At 27.3% G+C, this 17,301-nt stretch overlaps 1 protein-coding gene across 3 annotated transcripts in view; it reads right to left on the bottom strand.

Moving 5' to 3' along the window:
- The window catches only part of stai (stathmin), a 229,114-nt gene that overhangs the window by 86,712 nt on the left and 125,101 nt on the right, over window positions 1-17,301 (bottom strand). The window contains exon 1 of one of the 3 annotated variants that reach the window (XM_065500513.1): window positions 1,581-2,067. The exons of 1 other annotated variant lie outside the window; for it this stretch is intronic. In XM_065500513.1, coding sequence (XP_065356585.1) covers window positions 1,581-1,656 — 76 coding nt within the window. In that variant the 5' untranslated portion in view covers window positions 1,657-2,067. Of the gene's footprint in view, window positions 1-1,580; window positions 2,068-17,301 lie in introns of those variants that run through there. One more of the 3 variants, XM_065500510.1, reaches the window with a different exon arrangement.

Here is a 17,301-nt window from a genome sequence, read left to right as displayed (position 1 = left end):
TATGATTTTGGTTCTTCGAACTGATGTAATACAAAAAATGTTTGTTAGATGTTCGAAGGATCAATAAACCATTAAAAATTGATAATATTTTCCACTAATCTTATATTTGTTATAAATTAAAAAAAAGTAATAAATTTAAATATGCTATCTGTCAAATAACAAAAAGATTTCAAATTTGTTATTCCTTCATATGACAAAGTAATACATTTAATTGTTCTATTAAATTTATAGAGATTCCATTACTATTGTTCGAGGGACTAATAGATAATTTGGTCCTTCGAACTGATGTTATACAAATAATTTAGTTTGTTTAATTTAATTTACGGGAATTTTGTTTTTAGTACTGGAGTTCGAAGGACCAATAGATGATTAAGCAAATTGTTAATATCTTCCATAAAATGGAATGGAATTCTTACTTTTTTTAATACAATTTTGAATACAAAAATCAATTAATTGTAGATTATTAACATTTTAATAATGTGTCAAATATTAAACAGATTTAAATTTTTTTATTAAAACTACATGTGAAAATTGTAAGGAGTGAAAATCTTATAAAATCCTTAAAACTGATTACTTATGTCAGCTAAATGACAGCAAAATTTATTGGTTAAATTTATTTGTTTTCTTATTTATTAAAACCAGATTTTAGTTACTATTGGTTCTTCGAACTTATTCAAAAATAAATTAATTTTAACAAAGACAACAGACATTTATTCTGAAAGAGCTTTTAGCAAAATTTAATTTAAGGGAAATATTAATGAATTCAATTTCTACTTTTTATGGTTCTTCGAACTCATGAAATATATTTTTGAATTTTTTTTCGTTCTACATATTTCATAGAAATGTAATCTCATAAGTCTTTAAAGGTTAATGTATCAATTACTTACTATCAATTTGACTTTAGTGTTCTCAATGGTATTTGTTTTGGTGCCTCGACCAAAATTAATTTGTAGAAATGTAGTTTTTATTAATGATATTTGAAGATGATAACACAATTTGTTCCACAAAATATTTGCTGTATAAAATTTTGTAAAAAGCAACTTTATTTGAATATACTGAGATAAATCAGGCTCATTACTGACATATGTATGAAGTTTTAAAGGTTTTCCAAAAAATTGGGTTCGAAGGACCAAAACTTGAAGTTTTAAAATAAAAATATGAGATTATACACTTAGCAACTAATTGAATTCTGAGACAAATCTTAGTGATTTTTAACATATGTATACAGTTTTAAATGTTTGACAAAAAAAACTCAGTTCGAAGGACCAATAGTAGGCAGTTTTTCCATGTACTTCTAATCAAATCATAATCCCAGAGATAAATTCAAAATACTCAAGAGAATTTCACTTATGCTGTTTACAACATTTCAAACCATAAATCCTTAAAATAATCCTAATATTATGTGTTTTTAGGTAAAAATAATGGTTTTTGCTTAAAATACTTTATAATATTCTTCTTTTTTATATAAATATATACAATCGTATGCAATGGTGGACCTCCACATTTAATGAGCCCACCATTAATCTAAATTACAATTTAAAATAAAAACAAATAGAAAACATTTTAAAGGTAATTCTTACCAGCTGGCAAAATGGGAGCCCGGCATGTATGGCAGAAGCACTGCATAACAGAATCGCGTACTAATCCAATCAACATGATGACTAAAATTTATTGATTTAAAACGTGTGTTTCCAATTTAGGTATTCAAACAGTGGTGATGTTATATTATATTCTGGTTTACACTGCTTCAGCTGCAAACACTTTGCTTTACTAGATTTTAGGTAAATATAAACACGCTGGAACACACTTAAACTTTTTAGATAAAGATTAAGTTGAAATTTCTTATAAAAACACTAGGATTGTAGAGTAGGCGATATGTTTTTCTTATAAGGATTTGTTTTATTGGGAATTTGGAATCTTGTTTATTTTTATTTGGTAATATTTTGTTATTTATGCTTAATAATCTTTAAGGGCGGTGTCTGGTTTCAAAACTACACTTTCTATAAGAGATTATTTTGGGTTTTAAGAAAATTTTTTTAAAAAAGATTCTTGTATATTATTATTGTAAACTTTTTGGATGGTTTTTTTTGCGTAGAAAAAATGTGTTTGCTTTCTTTTTTTGCTTAAAAACACAGACGGTTTTTTTCTAAATTAATTTATTTTTTTCTTTTGTGAATAAATTTTTTTTCTTATACACGTTTTCTCTACTACCGCAAAGACGTTTAAACTAGTTAGTTGTCTTTATGCGTTTATGTTGACAGTTCTATATGTTCTAAATGTAACTGAAGTTGGCTGTAGTTGCGTTTCCCTACACACACGCTCACACACACACGAACAAGTGTCAGCTAACGGTTATTTCGTTTCCTTTTTTCTTTCTTTATTCCTTTCGTATGCTCAGTGAGTATACGATAGTAGTTAACAAGAGAGTTACAAGAAAGAGAGTGAGTGTAGAGATTTGTTATTGCCTTGCTGTATTCGTATTTAAAAATAACGAAATTTTCTTAACGTCAGTATAGAATTTTTGACTTTTTGTTGGGTTTTAAAAGACCAGCACAAAAAAGTACGAGCAAATTTGTCGTTTTAAACGCAACGAAAGACCAAGACAAACTGTTTATAAACATTGGGTAATTCTTCGAAAATAGCTCTTCTCGTTAGATTTTCAAACAATACGCAAGGACATTTTTTGTTTGTAATTTTACCATTCGAGAATTGAGTGCTAGGAAAGAGAGTGTTATAAATAGTTAATGAGTGTTAAAAACAGTTTGTGGGTGTAAAAACGGGGGGTAGGGAGGAATTTTAACTAAAAGGGGAGCTTATAAAATTAAATGTCAAATATAGAATTTGTAGAAAAAGTTGCTTTAAAAATGAGAAGTTTTCTTTAGAGAAAAAAAAAAATGCTTTAAAGCGGACAACTTTTCTTTAGAAAAAGTTGCATTAATGCAGACCCCTTTTCTATAAAAGAGTTGCTTTGACGCAGATAATTTTTTTATAAATTAATAGCTTGCTGCATTTCAAAGTTGATTTGAAATCGACATTTTATAGGGAAAGTTGCTCTGATAAAATTAAAATTTCGCTTAAGAAAAATTTGCTTCAAGGCAGAGAACTTTATTATAGAAAAATTTGATTCAAAGCAAACAACTTTTGTTTAAAGAAAGTAGCTGTCACTGACAACTTTTCTATAGAAAAAAGTCACTGTCACATGGACAATTTTTCTATAGAAAAAGTCACTGTCACATCGACAACTTTTCTATAGAAAAAAGTCGCTGGCACACCGACAACTTTTCTATAGAAAAAAGTCGCTGGCACACCGACAACTTTTCTATAGAAAAAAGTCGCTGGCACACCGACAACTTTTCTATAGAAAAAAGTCGCTGGCACACCGACAACTTTTCTATAGAAAAAAGTCGCTGGCACACCGACAACTTTTCTACAGAAAAAAGTCGCTGTCACATCGACAACTTTTCTACAGAAAAAAGTCGCTGTCACATCGACAACTTTTCTATAGAAAAAAGTCGCTGTCACATCGACAACTTTTCTATAGAAAAAAGTCGCTGTCACATCGACAACTTTTCTATAGAAAAAAGTCGCTGTCACATCGACAACTTTTCTATAGAAAAAAGTCGCTGTCACACCGACAACTTTTCTATAGAAAAAAGTCGCTGGCACACCGACAACTTTTCTATAGAAAAAGTCGTTGTCACATCGACAATTTTTCTATAGAAAAAGTCGTTGTCACATCGACAATTTTTCTATAGAAAAAGTCGTTGTCACATCGAAAATTTTTCTATAGAAAATGTCGTTGTCACATCGAAAATTTTTCTATAGAAAATGTCGTTGTCACATCGACAATTTTTCTATAGAAAAAGTCGTTGTCACATCGACAATTTTTCTATAGAAAAAGTCGTTGTCACATCGACAATTTTTCTATAGAAAAAGTCGTTGTCACATCGACAATTTTTCTATAGAAAAAGTCGTTGTCACATCGACAATTTTTCTATAGAAAAAGTCGTTGTTACTCCGACAACTTTTCAATAGAAAAAAGTCGCTGTCACACCGACAACTTTTTTATAGAAAAAGTCGCTGTCACATCGACAACTTTTCTATAGAAAAAAATCGCAGTCACATCGACAACTTTTCAATAGAAGACATTGCTGTCACACCGACAACTTTTCTACTGAAAAAAAGTCGCTGTTTCACCGACAAATTTGCTATAGAAATACTCTCTTGTTTAAGGCAACTTTTTGTTGCTTTGAAGCAGACAACTTTTCTGTAGAAAAAGTTACCTTAAATCAGACAACTCTGCTGAGTTAGTTTTAACTTCAGTTTGTTTTTATTGCAATTTATTTAAAAATATATTAAATTCTCCCCAATATTACAGTATTTTATCGAAATTATTTAATTTAATTGTATAGTTAAGGGTTGTTTCACAATTCACCATCTAAGTCTCTCATTTGAAACAAAAACTATATAAAATATTTTTTATGTAATAAAAATCACTGACATGCGCTTACAAATTTTCAGAGTGTAAAAAGTTATTAAGGGGGGATTTTTCTTTTTCTACCCTCTGTTTCTCTTGATTTTTATTTTTCACTACATTTTGCACTGAAATTCAATACATATACACACAATTTTAATGGTAACACAGAAACAAAAAGCCGGCTATTTCGTAATTTAACCAACAAAAGAATGTGCAAAAAAAAAATAACAACCATGAAACTCCATGAAAGTTATAAAAATCCTTTAAATACACGTGATGACACAACCGGATGAAAATTTTCTGAAAAAGCAAAAACATACAGAAACAGCTGATCATGCAAATGAACCACCGGATGAATCATCGTCATCTTCAGGAGCAGAGTGGAATGGCAATGTTTGTTTTTCTGGGTTGTTTCTAATTTAAATGTGTAAAAAAATATTGTTTTTTTTAGTTGCTTAGAGAAAATTTATGACAATAATTCAAGGTAATTGAAAATGTATAGAATGGAAGTAATTGCAATGACATACATTGCAGGCAGCATGACATGTCATGGTAGCGGCAGAATTTTTTTTCTTCTTGTTTTTGAAATATTGAGTTAGTAACAGATAGATTTTTGAATAAATTTTAGATAATAAAACATAGAAATAAATGAAAATTATAAATTTAACAAATCTAAATTGATTCTTGAATGTGAATCATTATCTATTAGTTGTTACAAACACAGCACAGTTAATCTACATTTGGCTTAATCACACATACAATTTGTCTATAGAAAATGTTGCTGTCACACCGACAACTTTTCTATAGAAAATGTTGCTGTCACACCGACAACTTTTCTATAGAAAATGTTGCTGTCACACCGACAACTTTTCTATAGAAAATGTTGCTGTCACACCGACAACTTTTCTATAGAAAATGTTGCTGTCACACCGACAACTTTTCTATAGAAAATGTTGCTGTCACACCGACAACTTTTCTATAGAAAATGTTGCTGTCACACCGACAACTTTTCTATAGAAAATGTTGCTGTCACACCGACAACTTTTCTATAGAAAATGTTGCTGTCACACCGACAACTTTTCTATAGAAAATGTTGCTGTCACACAGACATCGTTTTTTATAGAAAATGTTGCTGTCACACAGACATCGTTTTTTATAGAAAATGTTGCTGTCACACAGACATCGTTTTTTATAGAAAATGTTGCTGTCACACAGACATCGTTTTTTATAGAAAATGTTGCTGTCACACAGACATCGTTTTTTATAGAAAATGTTGCTGTCACACAGACATCGTTTCTATAGAAAAAGTTGCTGTCACACAGACATCGTTTCTATAGAAAAAGTTGCTGTCACACAAACATCGTTTCTATAGAAAAAGTTGCTGTCACACAGACATAGTTTCTATAGAAAAGTTTGCTGTCACACAGACATCGTTTCTATAGAAAAGTTTGCTGTCACACAGACATCGTTTCTATAGAAAAGTTTGCTGTCAGATACAGACATCGAATCTATAGAAAAGTTTGCTGTCAGACACAGACAACTTTTCTATAGAAAAGGTTAATATAAATATCAAATATGAACAAAAATTTAATGTCAATTATCCTTTAATAAATATCATTTTAGATTTTCAGCAATAATTAAATATAATCCTATAAAAAGAAAAAAATCGTATACATAGAAACTCATACAAGTATGCATAAATTTATCAGTAGATATATTTAAATTGATATGCCTAATATCCTTACTGTGTTGAAAACATGAATATAAATATATTTATCCTATTTTTCTGCTACAAAAATCAAAGCCAAGCATGAGTAATAAGGCAAAATAACCTCTCATCTTATCGAAACCATAAGAGCACACAAGGCTGGCTGACTGGATGGCTGGCTGGTGGACAGTCTGTCAGTCCACAACTGGAAGTGCTATAAATTAAACAACATAAAAATCAACCACCTGAAAGTATGAGTAATAAGAAAATGGTTTGGATATTGGTCGTCCACGTCGCCACATGAAAAAGCACATAGTAGTTAGGCACAGTGGGGTAGATGAGAAAATTAAGGGTAATAAATATAGAACTGCACATAAAATCGACTGAATATTTATGGTATTTTTACTCCCGATGTGGTCAACTTTGGTATAAACGTCAAATCTTTAGATATTTCCTATAGTTTCAATGAATTTTTTATTATCACATACTAAGCTACATTTTCAAACCGCACCACAGTGCTACTTCAACGTTCATCAACTACAAAACTGAAAAACAGAGTATGAGAGAGATTTAACAACGCCAAAAGCACTCTGTCTCTCTTCTATTTGTATAAACTTAACAAAGAGAGTTGCTAGTATGAGTAAAGAAGCAATAGAGTAAAATTGTTTATAATAGTTATAGTGAAAAGATAGTAGTGATACAAATATAAACAAAATTCGGAAAATGGGGGAAAGAAATTGCTTACCAAATCTATGCGGCGCCAACAAAATAACCGCATACTCGTACTATAAATAATTTGTGTAGTCGTCAGTCTCTGCTACAATACGACTCGTTACGTTTTCAAATGCATGCTCTGGTTTTGTTGCTGCTATCGTTGTTGTTTTTGTTATTATTATTATAAAGGATGAATCATTTTGTTTCTTTAATCATGGTGAAAATGTAGAAAATGAACGAATGAACAAATACAAAGTAAAAAATAGCAACAACACAAAAAATAGAATATGTATTTGTTGTTTTATTTTTAGTAGTCAAAAAGACGAAAATGGTAAAAATGAGTTTAGTATACTCAAATGAATTTCCTTGTTGTATTGCTATTTGGATATTATTGTTGTTGTTGCTTCAAGAGGACTATACAGTTGTAAAAAGGGAAGGTAAGCTAAGGTTGGAAAAAAGGAAATTTTTTTTCCAGGACAAATACAATAAAAATAGAACTAAAAATAGTAAATTCTTTACCTTTTAAAAAAGTAGTAATTCTACTACTTTTTAAATTTAGATAAAATTAATATTTTTAAAATCCCTAAATGCTTTTAATATATTCTAGCAAAAATATTATAATATTTACTACTATTTGTAAAAAGGTAGTTAATTAATTTCGTAATTTTACCAAAACTTGCGAAAATTTATATAAAATCTTATAGTAAATTTTGAGTACACTACTACTAATCTACACAAAAAAGTAGTTAATTCTTTACTTTTTAAAAAAGTAGTATTTCTACTACTATTTTTAATATCGATAAAATTCTTATTTTTAAAATCCCCTAAATCCGTTTAATATATTCTAGTAAAAATTTTATTAAATTTACTACTAATTGTAAAAAAGTAGTTAGTAATTTCGTACTATTAGGAACATTTTGAAAAACAAAATTAATAATCTTACACAAAATTTAGAGTACAATAATAATTTACCAATAAAATTAGTAAACTGACAACTTTTTCCAAAAAGTAGTATTTCTACTACTTTTTTTAATGTAGTTAAAATTGATATTTATGAAATCTCCTAAATGCGCTTTATACGTTCTAACAAAAAATATATAAAATTTATTAGTATTTTAAAAAAAGTTATTAATAATTTCGTATTGCTAGAAAAATTTTGGTAAACAAATATATAATATTTTAGTAAATTTTGAGTAAAATAAAAGTCTATCTAAAAAAGTTGTAAATTCTTAACTTTTTTAAAAAAAGTAGTATTTCTACTACTATTTTTAATGTCGATAAAACTTTGACTTTTTAATCCCCTAAATGCGTTTAATAGACTCTAGTAAAAATTTTATATAATTTCGTACTATTAGGAAAATTTTGGAAAACAAATTTATAATCTTATAGTAAATTTTGAGTACAATAAAAATCTATCTAAAAAAGCTGTAAATTCTTAACTTTTTAAAAAAGTACTATTTCTACTACTATTTTTAATATCGATAAAACTCTTATTTTTAAAATCCCCTAATTGCGTTTAATATATTCTAGTAAAAATTTTAGATAATTTACTACTATTTGTAAAAAAGTAGTTAATAATTTCGTACTATTAGGAAAATTTTGGAAAACAAAATTAATAATCTTACACAAAATTTAGAGTACAATAATAATTTACCAATAAAATTAGTAAACTGACAACTTTTTTCAAAAAGTAGTATTTCTACTACTATTTTTAATGTTGATGAAATTCATATTTATGAAATCTCCTAAACGCTCTTAATACCTTCTAACAAAAAACTTAAATAATTTAATACTATGTATTTTAAAAAAAATTAGTTAATAATTTCGTACTGTTAGGAAAATTTTGGAAAACCAATTTATAATCTTTTAGTAAATTTTGAGTAAAATAAAAGTCTATCTGAAAAAGTTGTAAATTCTTAACTTTTTTAAAAAAGTAGTATTTCTACTACTATTTTTAATGTCGATAAAACTTTGATTTTTTTAATCCCCTAAATGCGTTTAATAGACTCTAGTAAAAATTTTATATAATTTACTACTATTTGTAAAAAAGTAGTTAATAATTTCGTACTATTAGGAAAATTTTGGAAAACAAATTTATAATCTTATAGTAAATTTTGATTACAATAAAAATCTATCTAAAAAAGCTGTAAATTCTTAACTTTTTAAAAAAGTACTATTTCTACTACTATTTTTAATATCGATAAAACTCTTATTTTTAAAATCCCCTAAATGCGTTTAATATATTCTAGTAAAAATTTTAGATAATTTACTACTATTTGTAAAAAAGTAGTTAATAATTTCGTACTATTAGGAAAATTTTGGAAAACAAAATTAATAATCTTATACAAAATTTAGAGTACAATAATAATTTACAAATAAAATTAGTAAACTGACAAATTTTTTCAAAAAGTAGTATTTCTACTACTATTTTTAATGTTGTTAAAATATATATTTTTAAAATTCCCTAAACGCGTTTAAAACATTATACCAAAAATTTTACATAATTTACTACTATTTGTAAAAAAGTAGTTAATAATTTCGTACTATTAGGAAAATTTTGGAAAAGTAATTTATAGTCTTATAGTAAATTTTGAGTACAATAAAAATCTATCTCAAAAATGTTGTAAATTCTTAACTTTTTTAAAAAAGTAGTATTTCTACTACTATTCTTAATGACGATAAAACTCTTATTTTTAAAATCCCTTAAATGCGTTTAATATTTTCTAGTAAAAATTTTATATAATTTACTACTATTTGTAAAAAAGTAGTTAATAATTTCGTACTATTAGGAAAATTTTGGAAAAGTAATTTATAGTCTTATAGTAAATTTTGAGTACAATAAAAATCTATCTCAAAAATGTTGTAAATTCTTAACTTTTTTAAAAAAGTAGTATTTCTACTACTATTCTTAATGACGATAAAACTCTTATTTTTAAAATCCCCTAAATGCGTTTAATATATTCTAGTAAAAATTTTAGATAATTTACTACTATTTGTAAAAAAGTAGTTAATAATTTCGTACTATTAGGAAAATTTTGGAAAACCAATTTATAATCTTATAGTAAATTTTGAGTATAATAATAATCTATATCAAAAAGTTGTAAATTCTTAACTTTTTTAAAAAAGTAGTATTTCTACTACTATTTTTAATGTAGATAAAACTCTTATTTTTAAAATCTCCTAAATGATTTTAATATATTCTAGTAAAAATTTTATACAATTTACTACTATTTGCAAAAAAGTATTTAGTAATTCCGTACTATTAGGAACATTTTGGAAAACAAATTTATAATATTATAGTAAATTTTGATTAAAATAAAATTCTATCTAAAAAAATTGTAAATTCATAACTTTTTTAAAAAAGTAGTATTTCTACTAGTATTTTTAATGTCAATAAAATTTTTATTTTTAAAATCCATTAAAAATTTTATATAATTTACTACTATTTAAAAAAAAAAATTAATAATTTCGTACTTTTACCAAAAATAGGGAAAATTACTATATAATCTTATAGTAAATTTTTAATATAATAAAAATCTATGTAAAAAACTAGTAAATTATAGAATTTTTAAAAAAGTAGTATTTCTACTACTTTTTCTAAAGTTGATGAAATTAAAATTTTTAAAACCCCCTAAGCTTGTTTAATACATTTTACAAATAATTTTAGGGAGTTACTAGCTTTTCATCACTTCAGTTAATCTTTCTTGGCATAACTTCCCTGGGCGATGAATTGTATAGAGAATTATGCCGACAACTATACACCAAAAGCAAAGTGAAAACATGGCACCATTGTCGACTTTTGTGTTTTGTTGTGTTCGTTTTTTTTTTTTACTAAGTTCCATATACTATATCCTTTTTTATATATTATTATTTCTATCATATTAAAACAAAAGGAGTATGAAGTTGGCGTCATTAGGATCTGTTCGTGTTCGTATATATTTTTTTTATTTTCGCCATATTTTGTTGAAAAAGTGGCGTCAAAACGGGCGGTTAATTTTTAAAGTTCTGCTTTTGGCTGCTACGTTACAACAACTAGAACAACAACAACAAAAACAGCAAGAAAAAGGAATTGTTAGTATTACTCATGTGTGTTGGTGTCTGTTACACAAGTTACCGTTAGGATATTTGTAGTTTCTATGTTTGTTTGTGAGTGTAAGTATGTAGGAAAAATTGTATAGTATACTTTGGGGCTTTTTTTATATTGTTTTTGTTGCTGCTGCTGCTGATGTTGTTGTTACCGGCTTATTACTTTTTTGTTTGTGTAGTGTAGTTGTTGTACATTGTGGTCATAGTAGTAAATTTATGTTTAGGTAACAAGATATTTAAACAAAAACCAAACAAAAACCAAAAAAATGGAAAACAAAAAGGTAAAGGAAGGTAAGAGGGTTAATTTGAGAAGTAATTTTAAACAAAAAACACAACATAGCATAATTGCTCAACATTGCTCAATATCTAAACTAGTTTAGTGCTCAACATCTAAACTAGTTTAGCTTTATCCAGATCGCAAAAAATAAGATTATTGGAAGGATATTTGTCTCTGATGAAGAAGCCAAAAATAATAAAAATATTTATATTTCTATCATATTAAAAAACGAATAAACTATAGGATATACAGTGGAACTTTTCAGACCGCCTTCGATCCTACAGTTACAGTAGAAGTGTGATATCCTTCCGTTCCTTTTACGGTTACTTGAAGTGTATACCTAGTATATGATTAAAGGAACATGTATTGTATTACATTGTAGATACATATACACGTACCAGTGTCCCTAATGTACACTAATACCGACTATAACTACAACTACTGTCCATGTTTGTATTCCTTGTAATTCTTTACTCTAGTGGCCGTCTCTACAGTTACTCTTCATGTCTGTATATCAATTAGTTTCCACTATGTAGTTGCAGTGCAGTAATAGTTCCTGGCATTATTTTGTTTTTTTTTCAGTTTTCGTAAAGTAAAGAGAACAAAATATACAAAAGTTTACAATTTCTATGAGATTTAACTTTTATGGGTGATATTTTATAATTTATTATGAAATTATACACTTGCCCAACACACTCGCAATAAACTTACGGTTACACTGGCAAAGCAAAACTAATAGTGGTCACCAGGTGCTGGTGGTAAGACCAAGTGGATGTAGCTGTAGATGATGTGTTATTAACAACACTTACCTGAAATGAAAATGGAGAAAAAAAAAGAACAATGAGCAAAAGAGTTATTTAAAATAAATGTAGTAGTAGTTGATTTATGGCTAAAATTTAGTAGAAAAAGTAATATTAGGCAAGCAATTTGTTAAAAGAAAATGGACCATAAAAAGTTAAAGCGAAAAGTACTAAATATACACAAAAATGCAGGGATTACGTCCCTTACATCAAGAAAATCATGTTACGGACATGATACAAGTCAAAAGTTCCATAAACTTAGGCATAAACATAAATTTGTATTCTATACTTTTAGGGGATTTAAAAAACAAGAGTTGTATTGATATTAGAAAAGTTAGTAGATAAACTACTTTTTAAAATATGTTGAGAATTAAATACTTTTTAGGTAGATTATTATTGTACTCAAAAATTACTTTAACATTATAAATTTATTTTCCCAAGTTTTGGTACAAGTACGAAATTAATTAACTACTTTTTTGCAAATAGTAGTAAATAATATAATTTTCTTGTTGGAATATATTAAACGTATTTAGGGGATTTTAAAAATATTAATTTTATAATAATTTAAAAAAGTAGTAGAAATAGTACTTTTTTAAAATATAGGGAATTTACTACTTTTTTAGGAAGATTATTATTGTACTCAAAATTTACTATAACATTATAAATTTATTTTCCCAAGTTTTAATAAAAGTACGAAATTAATTAACTACTTTTTTGCAAATAGTAGTAAATAATATAAATGTTTGCTAAATTATATTAAAATCATTTAGGGGATTTTAAAAATATTAGTTTTATCAACTTTAAAAATAGTAGTAGAAATACTACTTTTTTAAAAAAGTTAGGAATTTACTACTTTTTTAGATAGATTATTATTGTACTCAAAATTTACTATAAGATTATAAACTAATTTTCCCAAGTTTTGGTACAAGTACGAAATTATAAACTACTTTTTTACAAAAAGTAGTAAATAATATAATTTTCTTGTTGGAATATATTAAACGCATTTAGGGGATTGTAAAACTATTAATTTTATCATTATTTAAAAAAGTAGTAGAAATAGTACTTTTTTAAAAAGTAGGGAATAACTACTTTTTTGGGTAGATTATTATTGTACTCAAAATTTACTATAAGAATATAAATTTATTTTCCCAAGTTTTAATAAAAGTACGAAATTAATTAACTACTTTTTTGCAAATAGTAGTAAATAATATAAAAGTTTGCTAAATTATATTAAAAGCATTTAGGCGATTTTAAAAATATTAGTTTTATCAACATTAAAAATAGTAGTAAAAATACTACTTTTTTCAAAAACTTGGGAATTTACTACTTTTTTAGATATATTGTTATTATAATCAAAATTTACTATAAGATTATAAACTAATTTTCCCAAGTTTTGGTACAAGTACGAAATTATAAACTACTTTTTTGCAAAAAGTAGTAAATAATATAATTTTCTTGTTGGAATATATTAAACGCATTTTGGGGATTTTATAAATACTAGTTTTATCAACTTTAAAAATAGTAGTAGAAATACTACTTTTTTAAAAAAGTTAGGAATTTACTACTTTTTTAGATAGATTATTATTGTATTCAAAATTTACAATAAGATTATAAACTAATTTTCCCAAGTTTTGGTACAAGTACGAAATTATAAACTACTTTTTTACAAAGAGTAGTAAATAATATAATTTTCTTGTTGGAATATATTAAACGTATTTAGGGGATTTTAAAAATATTAATTTTATAATAATTTAAAATAGTAGTAGAAATAGTACTTTTTTAAAAAGTAGAGAATATACTACTTTTTTGGGTAGATTATTATTGTACTTAAAATTAACTAAAATATTATAAATTCATTTTCCTAAATTTTGATAAAAGTACGAAATTATTAACTAATTTTTTTGAAATAGTAGTAAATAATATAAAATGTTTGCTACAATATATTAACTCATTTAGGGGATTTTAAAAATATTAATTTTATAATTATTTAAAAAAGTAGTAGAAATAGTACTTTTTTAAAAATTAGGGAATTTACTACTTTTTTAGATAGAGTACACAAAATTTACTATAAGATTATATATAAATTTTCCCAAGTTTTAATAAAAGTACGAAATTAATTAACTACTTTCTAGAAAATAGTAATAAATTATATACAATTTTACAAAAATATATTAAAAGCATTTAGGGGAAATTAAAAATATTAATTTTATCATTATTTAAAAAAGTAGTAGAATTAGTGTACTGTTTTAAAAAATTGGAAATTTACTAATTATTTACTAAGATTATTATTGTACTAAAAATATACAGCAGTTTATTTGCATGACTGACATCTTCCAGCTTATTTTACTGAAGCTTACTTAGTCATTCGTCAGTTAAAAAGGCACGACTAAAGTAAATTCCTTTGTGAATTCAAGTATTGGTATTTACAGTATGTAAATGAATTGCCCTTTGCACTGCTGCTCGTATCAATCACCTGAATTAAATATTAAATATTTAAACGATGTTATTACTATTAAATTCATTGCAAGTTTTTTTTTTGCCATTAACCCTCACAAATAGCAACTGATTACAATCGATTAAAAATATGAAAATATATTTGAATTTTCTGAGCGTTTAACTCAACGTCAATGGTGACATTTACGCCATTATAATAATAATAACAATAATAGTTTAATGAACCTTCAATGTAAAGCAAACTTACATATATTTGCATATGTATTTATTATATAAATACACATCTGACATTAAAATGAAAATTTATAAAAACCAGAGACACGGGCGGACCGACATAAACACATTTACTAATGTTATAAAATAAAAAGAAATTGCCACGGTTATGAAGCAGAGTAGCTCTATGATAATCGTTTAGTATTGTAATGATTTTCTTTGGAACAGTACTTCTCTGTATTGTAATGGAACGAAACACACGAAAGAAATAAAACAGAAATTTCTTGTTTTATTTCAAAAAAGCAGACATTGAAATGTTTTCAGAATATGTACATTTGTATGTACTTAAGTATAAAAAAAATCGGAATGATCATATGTTTCATTTCTCACACACAATATTTCTTTCAATAACTTGTGGCAATAAAGGGCATCAATACCCATTGAAAATTGCAATTTTCAATTCGAAGAATGAATAAAAGTTTTTGCATAACTGCAGATACATAAGTATGCACATGTGGTTGAAATGTTTGTGTGTTGCCAAGCACATGCATGATACTTCCAAGCAAACTATAATGACATAACAAGGAATGTAAAGGAATAAAATGTATAACAAATATTTATAGATTTTAGATAATGAATTCAGTACTTTGGAAGCTAATAAGCCTTCCAAAGACTTTTAATATGCTACCAAAATTGCATGTGAAAAATTATAAATCTTTATCCAATAGTTCTGTTCTATTTCAGGTTCTAGTTCAGGTTCTAGTTCAAGTTCTTGTTCAGGTTCCAGTTCTAGTTCAGGTTCTAGTTCAGGTTCTACTTCAGGTTCTGGTTCAGGTTCTAGTTCAGGTTCTAGTTCAGGTTCTAGTTCAGGTTCCAGTTCTTATTCAGGTTCAAATTCTAGTTCAGGTTCTAATTCTAGTTCAGGTTCTATTTCAGGTTCTAATTCTGTTCTAGTTCAGGTTCTAATTCAGGTTCTAATTCTAGTTCAGGTTCTAGTTCTAGTGCAAGTTCTAGATCAGGTTCCAGTTCAGGTTCTAGTTCACGTTCTAGTTTCGGTTCTAGTTCAAATCCTAGTTCAGGTTCGAATTCTGTTCTAGCTCAGGTTCTAGTTCAGGTTCAAGTTCTTATTCAGGTTCTAATTCTAGTTCAGGTTCTAATTCTCGTTCTAGTTCAGGTTCTGGTTCTAATTCTGTTCTAGTTCAGGTTCTAGTTCTTGTTCAGGTTCTAATTCAGGTTTTAGTTCAAGTTCTTGATCAGGTTCTAGTTCAGGTTCTTCTTCAGGTTCTAGTTAAGGTTCTAGTTCTTGTTCTTGTTCAGGTTCAAGTTTAGGTTTTTGTGCAGGTTCTTGTTCAGGTTCTAGTTCAGGTTCTGGTTCTAATTCTGTTCTAGTTCAGGTTCTACTTCTCATGTTCTAGTTCAGGTTCTAGATCAGGTTTTAGTTCAGGTTCTAGTTCTTATTCAGGTTCTAGTTCTGGTTCTAATTCTGTTCTAGTGCAGGTTCTAAATCTTATTCTGGTTCTAATTCAACTTCTAGCTCAGGTTCTGGTTCTAATTCTGTTCTACTTCAGGTTTTTGTTCAGCTTCTGGTTCTAATTCTGTTCTAGTTCTGTACTAGTTCTGTACTAGTTCTGTTCTAGTTCTGTTCTAGTTCTGTTCTAGTTCTGTTCTAGTTCTGTTCTAGTTCTGTTCTAGTTCTGTTCTAGTTCTGTTCTAGTTCTGTTCTAGTTCTGTTCTAGTTCTGTTCTAGTTCTGTTCTAGTTCTGTTCTAGTTCTGTTCTAGTTCTGTTCTAGTTCTGTTCTAGTTCTGTTCTAGTTCTGTTCTAGTTCTGTTCTAGTTCTGTTCTAGTTCTGTTCTAGTTCTGTTCTAGTTCTGTTCTAGTTCTGTTCTAGTTCTGTTCTAGTTCTGTTCTAGTTCTGTTCTAGTTCTGTTCTAGTTCTGTTCTAGTTCTGTTCTAGTTCTGTTCTAGTTCTGTTCTAGTTCTGTTCTAGTTCTGTTCTAGTTCTGTTCTAGTTCTGTTCTAGTTCTGTTCTAGTTCTGTTCTAGTTCTGTTCTAGTTCTGTTCTAGTTCTGTTCTAGTTCTGTTCTAGTTCTGTTCTAGTTCTGTTCTAGTTCTGTTCTAGTTCTAGTTCTGTTCTAGTTCTAGTTCTGTTCTAGTTCTAGTTCTGTTCTAGTTCTGTTCTAGTTCTGTTCTAGTTCTGTTCTAGTTCTGTTCTAGTTCTGTTCTAGTTCTGTTCTAGTTCTGTTCTAGTTCTGTTCTAGTTCTGTTCTAGTTCTGTTCTAGTTCTGTTCTAGTTCTGTTCTAGTTCTGTTCTAGTTCTGTTCTAGTTCTGTTCTAGTTCTGTTCTAGTTCTGTTCTAGTTCTGTTCTAGTTCTGTTCTAGTTCTGTTCTAGTTCTGTTCTAGTTCTGTTCTAGTTCTGTTCTAGTTCTGTTCTAGTTCTGTTCTAGTTCTGTTCTAGTTCTGTTCTAGTTCTGTTCTAGTTCTGTTCTAGTTCTGTTCTAGTTCTGTTCTAGTTCTGTTCTAGTTCTGTTCTAGTTCTGTTCTAGTTCTGTTCTAGTTCTGTTCTAGTTCT

The sequence above is a fragment of the Calliphora vicina genome, chromosome 2, assembly GCF_958450345.1.
Source record: "Calliphora vicina chromosome 2, idCalVici1.1, whole genome shotgun sequence".
NCBI lineage: Eukaryota > Metazoa > Arthropoda > Insecta > Diptera > Calliphoridae > Calliphora > Calliphora vicina.
The sequence above is the reverse complement of the archived record's forward strand: the minus strand, read 5'-3'. Positions and strand labels throughout refer to the sequence as shown.